Source organism: Apis laboriosa, unplaced genomic scaffold (assembly GCF_014066325.1).
Source record: "Apis laboriosa isolate Shangri-la unplaced genomic scaffold, ASM1406632v1 scaffold64_cov150, whole genome shotgun sequence".
Lineage (NCBI taxonomy): Eukaryota > Metazoa > Arthropoda > Insecta > Hymenoptera > Apidae > Apis > Apis laboriosa.
The window spans coordinates 1,645,052-1,654,913 of NW_025224011.1; the positions used below are offsets into that span (position 1 = coordinate 1,645,052).

A 9,862-nucleotide genomic window follows, 5' to 3' on the forward strand; every position below is an offset into this window, starting at 1 on the left:
CTCTTCCATCCGCCACACACACACACGTACACACTCTCTCTCTCTCTCTCTCTCTTTCTCTCTCTTTCAAGTATGAGTAACAACGAGGCGAGACATCATTCTATCATTTGTTTCTATCATTGTTCGACACGTACATTCTTAAACAGTGATGAGTAGGGACGAATTCCTTATACGAAAATAAGTCGCGAGAAATCGGTTGGAGACGAGGGGAAGGATCTTCGATCTTGAAACGTTATCGAAGAATCGTTCGTGAGAATAAATTGGAATTTTTCTCATTCGCGCTCATATGTGGTCCGATTTAATAATAATAATTTTCTCGATTGTTCTCTTTTCAGGTGGTGGTTCCGTAAGTAGTCTTCTCAGGTTATTATTCTTCTTCCTTGGTATAAATGTTTTCATCGATTGGAACGATTTTATTCGACGTATCGAGGAGGTATACGGGCGGTGCCGTGAGACGTGTGCAACGACCTCTTCGACTTCTCCATGAACGCATCCGATTTTCTTGGATATCTCGAGGATCGACAATATTCGGGGGAAAGCTTGTCCTGCCCGTGCTCGGGAATGTCGTATATCGGCGACTTTGAGTCACGGGATCTGCGTGACTTCATCGCGTACAGAGTTGGAATATCCATAGCGTTCGCTTCCTTCGTGGCATACTTGCAACGGCCGTATAATTGTTCGTGATTCTCGGGCTCGTCACCTGGAAAATCGACAACAAGAAAATTTTTTTCGCAACAGATTTTCGACTATACGTTTATTTTAATTTCTATCCGAATTGAATGCAAAATTTCCATTATTATTTTCAAGAAGCACAGAGAAGAAGATTTCGAAATAAACAATGCGTATGACGTATAATTTTTGAGAAATAAAACGATATATGAAACGCGATAAAATACAGAATCTCACCGATCGATCCCTTGATAGGAATATTCGCAGAATCGTCAAATCTGCAAGTACTCTTCATAGGCGGTTCGTTCTTCTTGCTCGACAAGTTACCGCACCGATTGCACCTTCTCGCTTTGCTCATCTCCGGGTCTATCAGACGATCCATATCCGGTTTGGTGCGGGCACGCCGCATTAACGGCGTCACGTTTTCGTATCGATCGGGCTCGGTCCTCGGCACCCAATAATAGTCAGAGGGCTGCCGCTTCGAAGTCTTCATCGACGTTCGGACGAAATCTTCTTCTGATAAGGGCTCGGATATGTCGTGCTCGGCCACGTTATGATAGTACCTACTAGGAATCACGAATAATTCCTTCGAATTATCGCTTTAGATTGAATCAGATTGAAATTTAAAAAAAAAATTGTGAACACCGTATGCTCTCTGTTCTGATGAAAGAGTTTGAAAAAGAAAAAGAATGTTCGTTCGAAGTACAAATGGATTGATTAAAGAGAAATTTTCCAATAAGATATTTTAAGATTCGTGCGAAGAAGGAAAAGGATGAAAATACATATATAGATTTAAAAATTTTTCCTAGAATCTTTACCTGGGAGAAGGATTATCTACTAAAGTGACACGTTGCTGGCCACGGATTCTTCGCGGGTCCGGCTGTTGCTCGGATCTCCATCGTTGTTTCAACAATTCGGTCTTGTTTGCTCTTTGAGGCCTATGAGCGTGAGGGGTCGGGTCGGACTCCTCCTCCACTTCATCGTCCGCTTCGTGCTCCTCGTAATCCTTGTCCAAGAACTCTTGATCCTCTTCCGCTATATATATAGAAAAATTCCAAACTCTTTCTCTCTTTTTCTCTCTTTCTCTCTCTCTCTCAGATGATCCTCTCTCCGCGATATAATTTAAAATCGAAACGAGATAATTTGATCACCAATCAATCAAAGTTTCGTGAATATTCTGAACCTGTTATCTCCTCTTCGACGTTCTCGTCCACATTGCCCTCCACGATATTCCCCAATTCCTCGTCGATGAGTTTCAATTTCTCGATGTCCCCTAACTCGTCGTCGTAGTGGATCTTCCTCTTGGGCGACAAGTTGGAGGGATGGTGCACGTCTCGGTGAGATTTGGAACGAGCCTGCATGTACATAGCGTCGGAACCGTGATGCGAGGTATACTTCGAGTACATCGGGCCGGAACACATATGACCCTTTTGCGGCTTGTAAGAACTCGAGGAATAATAGTTCGTCGGTGATTCCGGGCTCCTTAAGATACATTTCGATGAGAAACCGATTTCTCGAGATTTTTCCAGAAGATTATCTTTATCATCAAGATTATTTAAGATTACTTCTTCTTTTTGCAAGAATATCTTTTTTCTCTTTTTATTTTTAAAAGTAAAATATTTTTAGTGGACAGTTTTTCTTTTTTTCATTTTTTATACGTGTACATACCGATCGTATATTTTAACATCTTCAGAAATTTAATTCGGAAATAAAAAAAGAAAAATTATATTCTCAAGTTTTTTCTACAAAAAAAAAAAGAAGAAAAAAAGAAAAGGAAAGAAAGAAAAGATTTTAAAAGGAAATGAATACTTACCTGCTTCTGCTTAGTGGAAAAGACTGACTTCTCCTCTGGGGATGCCTCCAACACATATCAGGCGGATCCCTTGTGTCAAAGTACATGTGTTGAATGTACTTCGACCTAAGATTTTCTGCTTGTTTCATCGTTTAATTTTCGTCGTTCGTCCACAGTGTCCGCGAATCGTCGAACAATCGTCTCTTCACTTTCACACACTTATCGGACGACAATTTACATAATTTCGTTAAAAAAGAAATTTTATCTCCTATCCCCTCACCGCGTAACAGCATCGAATACAAACATCGAAGAATTATCAAAACGATAAGAGGAATCGAAATCGTTCGAGTCCGTTTCAAGACGGAGAAATACACAATCTAAAAAAAAAAATTCATTCAAAGATCGATCGATCTACGTATCGTCTCTCGTCGATTTACATCAACGTTCTGAATCAATCGTCAATTGGATCTCACATTTCCTCGTCAAGATTATCCTCGATCATCAACATCTACAACTCCTACGTCCCTCCTATCCTCCTATCCTTCACATTCCGCGCGAAAAATCGGCCGAAATCCAAGTCGAATCTCGAAAAATATCTTTCGATCTGGCGATACGAAGAGTCACAATTTTTCGTCACGAAACGGATGGGAGGGGAAAACGCGGGGAAGAGAGAGGTCGTTTCGAGGAAGGAAGAAGAAGAATCGTCACAGCGCGCTCCGAGAATCGAGCGTGTATCGTCCTTGGCCCAAGGTCAAGCCCTCCTCCTCGAACGCGAGCGGTCGAACATCTCTGGGATCGGAGAACGGAAGAAACGGGGGTGAGACGAGGGGTGGGCGAAGTCGCGCTTCACGATCGAGGGACGCGGACTCTTTTCACCATTTGTCGGCCTCGTTGCTGTCCTCGTGCTCCAGGGACGAGTTGAGGGTACGCTGGAACTCGTGCACCCTCTGGCTCTGCTGCTCGTGATGGTGCTTCCGCCACTTGATCCGCCGATTCTGGAACCAGACCTTCACCTGAGCCTCGGTCAGCCTGAGTGCGTGCGCCAGGTAAAGCCTCTCTGGCCCGACCATGTACTGTTGTCGCGCGAATTCTCCCTCCAACCGTTCCAATTGCTCGGCCGTGAAGATCGTACGCACCCTCTTCAACTTGCCGCCGCCGCCGGAACACGAGCTCGAGCCACCGTTCTTCGCGCCACCTTCCTGACCTGCGATTCCATATTTTTTTTAAATCCACGATTTTCTTTTCCCTTTCTTTTCTTTTTTCTTTTTCTTTTTTTTTTTTCAAAGGAAAAAAGACGAGGAATTGAATTATCGAATCGATAGACAAAATAATTTATTGACTGAATGTCAATAAATGTTGCGAATTTTTCTTTTTTTTTTTTTTCACGAAGAGTAATTTGTAGGATGTTTGTTCGATTTGTTCGTTGTTGTGGAGGAGAATTTGTACGAATGTGTATGTTAATTGTACGTGTGAAATTTTTGGTAATATCAATTTAATTGCGCAAGGGGAAAAGGTGGAGAAATATGATTGCTACTCGTATATTATATTTGTGAAAATGAGAAAAGATGGAAAATTGAAGGAGAAACATTTGGAAAGGGTATTCATTATGACTAACGAATTAATAATTGCGTGGATTCACGATTAATAAAAATTTGTAACTTATTTAGAAATTTCGATAATACTCTTTCTCGAAATAACATATTCGTTTTATATTTCATCAGAGAAATTCAAAACGTAGGTTTAAAATTGAGGGTAGGTTATGGAAACGTGAAAAAGAAGGTGTCTTATCTCTCATACCTCGAAATTATGATAATAAAGTTAATTGAAAAGGTTTCAATAAACTACTATTCGGTCACGAAATAATCGATGTATAATTATTCCTCAGTTACTGCTGAGGTTAACGAGAATTTTGTTAATTATGAATGTATACAACTGACAGAACGATTTTATCACGTTATCTTCATTTGTTTCCAAAGGAAATACATCTGAAGTTTGATAGATCCTCCCGTAATAAATGATTCGATTCTTCCCTTTCATTTTGATCATCTCACTCCTGTCTCGATCTCAATCAAAAATCAAACGATTGTAAGTTTCACGATCCACAATATTATCCACGCAAAAAAGAAACAACTTTAATTACCAAAATCCAAACCCTATCTATCCCTAATCTCGAGATCTTCAGAAATACAAATTCCACCTAACATTCCACCTAAAAATCCATTCTGCAATTCTGCCAACAAGAAAACAAACGATCCACCATCACGTACCCTGATGCTTCCTGTACTGCTGTTGCTGATTCCGTTTCTCCCTAGGATTATTCCTCAACCCGAGAATCGCGTCGATGGTGAACGATTTGGCCTGTTGTTGTTGCTGCTGCTGCGAGTGTTGCATCTGCGTGATGGAATGGGGATGCGGTATCTGGGTGGACAAATTCTGGGCGGAGAGATCGGCGCCCAACAGATGCGATCGTCTCATGCGTTCGAGCGCGATCGCCTCGAGATCTTGGCTCCTTGATTGCATCTGCATATTCTTCAACTCTCCGTGCTCCATCATCGGTGGATTCTCCAACAATCCACCACCCCCTCGAAGTCTCTCCAACGCGAAATGACTGTCCCTCATCCTGTCCAACGACAGATTAAACTCCTTCATCCGATCGATGCTGTAATTCTTCAGCAGGCCGAAATCCTTGATGTCCTTCTCCGAAACGGCGAAATTCAAATCCTTACCTCCGTACCTGTCAGAGAGGGACGTCAAGCTCGCGTGCGTGCTCTTGTGCCTGTTCTCGCGAAGATTGAACAGGAGATCCTTGGCCGTCGGATTCTTTGTCCTGCACAGATTGCCGGCCTCCAACGACTCGTCGTTCTCACCCGTTCTGTCCAAAGTGTACGCCATCTCGTTCAAACCGCCCGCCACGTAACCGAAATCTTTACCCTTGTTCAACGTCAACGGGTGATTCCTGCCTGTGTTCTCAAATTCGTCGAAACGGATGGACGCCCTGCCCGATTCTAGACCGAGGTGAAAGTCTTTGGGCTCGATCTGGCAATCATCCTTCGACTTGTCCACCGACAAATTCAACTCCTTCATCCTCTCGTAATCTTGAAACGCTCGCAGCTGGCTCTCCGAGTGGCTGCTCTCGCTTCGGCAGTCGGACAGATCCTCGACGGCCAACCTGCCCGATGGGTCGCTCGTCTCCATAATCGCGTGTACCAGTAAAAACAGGCCCACTCTCCGATATTTATACGAGACTCAACTCTTCCCTTACATCGACACGGATGTCCGTTCCACCAAGAAGAACCAAATCCAAAAAAGTCCAATTCACTCGCACGAATCGTTCATCGTTCCCTTATAGACTCTCCTTATCGACTCTCCTCCCCAAAAATTTCCTCATCACCAAACACAGAGGCTCGAGCACACTGTCACACGAGTGCCGACTCGTTGCCGGCGGACGTGGTTGCCGCGCGACGATCATCCCCCCTCGGAAAATACGAAATACCCGGCGTGGAAAACAAGAAGACGAGGGGTTATATCCGCCCGATGGGACACGGTTTCGACACGAAACACGAAACACGAAAACGGGGGAAACGAGGAACACGAGGAAACCGAACTGGAACGATGACGACGAGGGGGCCAACCCCGAAGGATGGCCGAGCCGCGCTGGCGCTGCACGTCGTCCCAGGATAATGATGTCAGCCACGAGGATCACTGCTATCGGAGAGGGTTGGCGAGCAGGACTAAGGATATATCCGGCTAATGATCCCGTACGTGACGAGGGGGGAGGCAGGGGGAGAAGGAGGAGGAGGAGGAGGAGGAGGGGGGGGGGGAGTATTCACCCGCACGCTCGATCCTTCCCCGCTCGCCACTCTTCGCCAGCAATCAGCAGTCCGACGTTGTGTTTCACCTCCGCAACCCCCAAATGGACCGCAGAATACCCCCCTTCGCCACGGTCAATATTTTTTCACCCTCAAGGCTGAAGGTGGCCAACGAGGGGGTTGCGCGACGGCGAATCTCGATTGGCCAAGCGTTGCCATCACCACGAGACCTTGGCCACGCCCCGCGTCGAGCGTCGTGGGGGAGGGGGGAGGGTTATTTGCGGGGAGTCTGTTACTTTTTTCTCCAGCCCTCCTCCCCCCTCTCTCCCTTTGCTTCTCCAACCTGCTGCGGGACGGAGCAAGCACGGAAACGGAAACAACAACCAGCCCCCTCAAGGCCTCGTTACTCTCTCGTTCTTCCCTCTAAGCCTTCCACTCCCCCTTTCTCCCTCGAGAAACCCCTATTAATAAGCTTTCATCCCCTCGTGCACACCGATCCGTCTCATCCTTACTTGTCACGCGGATGTAGTGGAAGTGGAAGACGGAGGAAGAGAGAGAGAGAGAGAGGGTGCCTCGCATCTTCTCCTCCGGCGCCCGATTGTCTGTGCTCGTTGACGATGTCATCCGCGTCTAAGACATTCCCGGTAATTAGGTGGCCGGGTTCTAATGATGATGAGGTCGTTTAATTTTGTCCCGTTGGTGGTGATCTTTCTTGCCTCTGCTCGGATTGAGATAGTCGCTCGAGGATTCACTCGGGCTGGGGATGATTCTTTCTCCGCTTTCGATGCGTTTGTTTTGTCGTTTCGAGGGGAAGTGGGAGGATTTTTTCTTTTTTCTTTTTATTTCTTCGATCTGCAAGAGTTCAGATAGTTTCGTTGACGTTTCTACAGTTTTTTTGAGAATTATAATAAAATAGGTGTGTAGAATACTCGTGTATAATAATGACATCAGGGATGAAGGGGAAAGAAAGGAAGATATAATTTATTTTCAATCGTTTTGTCGTGTTCTTGTTACGTTGAATAAACTTTATAAATTTTGTATACGTATGTCTATATGTATATATTTTATTTTTTCTTTTTTTTCATTCTCAACAAGATAGTATTTGAAGTTGGAAATATCGCATTTTAAGGTATTATTTGCTAATAATTGAAGATCACTTAGCTACCATTGTGCGCAGGTTTCTTCGAGAGCTAGAGCAAACACAGTTTGCCTAATTGCCCCTTTCTAGCCTGAAACTTCATCCGCAATCCCCTCATTAGACGTTGACGGGTATGCGGGAATTTCACTGCCTCAGAAAACCTCTAAGGAGCTTAAGTTCAAGGGCAAGAGCTTAATTACAAGCCAGGTTTTATGTCGTCTTGAATTTTCTCTCCCCCATTATTATTTTATCACCCTGTTTTTATCTCGTCACTCGATTCATCAATTGTTACATAATAAACAGATTTAATGGTGAAAAGTAATCGTTCTGTTCACATTAACGAATTATCATACATGATAACGAAGACTGTAATAGTAATGGATCACGATTTCTAATAAAATTTTTTAATGTAATTGTGAATTTCATCGTGATATCATATAAGATATATTATGAAAGATATCATTTGTTGTTAATAATTTAAATAAAAAATACCATTATACCATTTAATAATTTTTCAAGCTATATTATATATATATATGCAATAATAAAGTTCTATTTTAATGGACGAAGTGTTTAGTCCCGTCTAAAAGTTATACGAAGCCATTATGAAGTTGAGATTGAGCTATAAATCCAAAATTTACTTCGCCGTGTCTTGCGTATTTTAGAAACCGAACAATAGATCCGCGTAATTGCATCGTATATTTCATACACGACGCTAAGTTTGCATTCAGCCTCATTCGAGTAAGCTCGAGGATCGCCATAGAATCAAATATTAATTGCATATTTTTAAAAGATTATATCCCCCATTATCTTACTTTATATTTTATAAAACTTTATTTTCCTTCTTTCATTCATTTATTTCTCGCCATCGAATAAATAATATTTCCAATGAATTATATAAATCAAAATCTTCAGAATAAAAAAATGAGAATAGAAAATCTTATATGAATTCCATCCACTCTATACTTCACATTTTCCAAAAAAAAAAGAAAAAAAATAAATTAATCCATAAATGATGGACAAAATATTTATTCAATATTACATCGAATAATAAACGCGAAGTCTACATAAAATAAAATACGAAATTCCTTTGGAACGATATTCCCAACCCTTTCCTCGGAAAGGATAAGAAAATTACTCCTTTATATCTTAAACACTTTCACACTTACATTCCACACTTTCACTACTCTACATTTTAATTTCGATTCCCTAACCTAACTTTTCCATTTGCCACGAAGGCAAGAACGACGTCGAGTAACGCACACACCCCGTTCCCAACTTTTCACTACATTCAGACGCCGGTAATCATTAGCTTTCCACCCTTAGAGGAATCTACTTGCCGTAGTATCGAATGGGATCAGCGACAAATGTTTAAATTAAACGACGATACGCGCGCGCGCGCGCTCGAGCATCCACGAGGACGGGGTGGGGGTCGAAAAGAATTTCTATTGAAGCACCCGATGCCCACCCTCCCCGCAAGCCCGACCAAATGACTTGCGACTCACCCTTATTACAGGCTGAAATTTATCACGGAAATTTCGGAGAGTATTTTACCCGGATAATTGCTCCGCTTTATAAGAGCCACCCTTACGAGCCAATATAGAAGACGAAGACGACGATCCCTCCCCCTCCCTCCCCCTTTGTGTCTCGTCCTACGAAATTTCCCTCCGTCTTTAATTAGTCCCCCGTTCCGCGAACAGTTAAAAATGAACACGCTCGGATGAACGAGCGATTTCATCCTTTGAGATTGTGCAGCTGATTATGGTGTTTTAGGTAGGAAACATTTTTTCCCCCCTTTTTTTCTTTGTTTGTCTTGATCCTCCGAGTTTTCTACATTCGAATTTTAAGGAAATTGAGATTTCAATCGTGAAAAGTGGATTGAATTGATAAACAAATTGTTATTAATAATAGTCGCTTCAGCCTTAAATAACCTGAGTAATTTCAATTTCATCCTATCCTAAGATAAAAAAGTCACTGGATACTTGTAAAAATTTAAACAGCCCAATTTCTCTCCAATTCTCAAGGACGATCTCTCCAAACCACGATGAACCACGCGCAACCAACCCCCCCTCCAACCCTTCCTTCCTCCCCTCTCCCACGAATAAACGCGCGACATCATTGAGCAATGACGCACAAATGGACTGAGCGCACTATAGAATGATCGATCTCTCCCGGTAACGCATCGACTGCGACTCTCCTCGATCATGCCGGGGATCATTAATAAAGCAAAATGGGATCGATGGAAACACCAAAAATCGAGCCTCCACGCCGATGTATCTCCCGTCCATCACGCATCTCCGCGAGAATCCGCGAGAATACGCGTCTCTCCCCTCCCCTCCCATCTCCACAGCATCCACCCCCCTCCCCTGCGCCCGATGTAGATGTCACAGAATGCACGCGAAACGGGGGCGCAGTTTCCAGTGCCCTCTTCGGCACATTCTGCTGCCGCTGCCG

General features: G+C 43.4%; 2 protein-coding genes across 2 annotated transcripts; both read right to left on the reverse strand.

Moving 5' to 3' along the window:
- Positions 1-413: 413 nt before the first annotated feature.
- Positions 414-2,610, reverse strand: LOC122718566. Its single transcript, XM_043943695.1, has 5 exons — positions 2,483-2,610; positions 1,853-2,151; positions 1,488-1,704; positions 907-1,235; positions 414-700 (listed from the first exon to the last, which is right to left on the reverse strand). Exons 1-5 carry the CDS (start codon positions 2,608-2,610, stop codon positions 414-416), a joined length of 1,260 nt encoding a protein of 419 aa, XP_043799630.1.
- A 723-nt stretch (positions 2,611-3,333) lies between these two features.
- On the reverse strand, positions 3,334-5,656 carry LOC122718564. The gene is made up of 2 exons (XM_043943692.1): positions 4,729-5,656; positions 3,334-3,665 (listed from the first exon to the last, which is right to left on the reverse strand). The coding sequence occupies exons 1-2, from the start codon at positions 5,654-5,656 to the stop codon at positions 3,334-3,336; spliced, it is 1,260 nt and encodes a 419-aa protein (XP_043799627.1).
- Positions 5,657-9,862: the final 4,206 nt, after the last annotated feature.

Excerpts from the sequence above, each read along its gene's own strand:
- LOC122718566 (XM_043943695.1), bottom strand. The coding sequence starts at position 2,610 with ATGAAACAAGCAGAAAATCTTAGGTCGAAGTACATTCAACACATGTAC. Across the intron at positions 1,705-1,852 it reads CGTCGAAGAGGAGATAACAG|CGGAAGAGGATCAAGAGTTC; the intron begins GTTCAGAATATT and ends CTATATATATAG. Across the intron at positions 701-906 it reads TCCTATCAAGGGATCGATCG|GTGACGAGCCCGAGAATCAC; the intron begins GTGAGATTCTGT and ends TCGATTTTCCAG.
- LOC122718564 (XM_043943692.1), bottom strand. The coding sequence starts at position 5,656 with ATGGAGACGAGCGACCCATCGGGCAGGTTGGCCGTCGAGGATCTGTCC. Across the intron at positions 3,666-4,728 it reads GCAGTACAGGAAGCATCAGG|GTCAGGAAGGTGGCGCGAAG; the intron begins GTACGTGATGGT and ends ATGGAATCGCAG.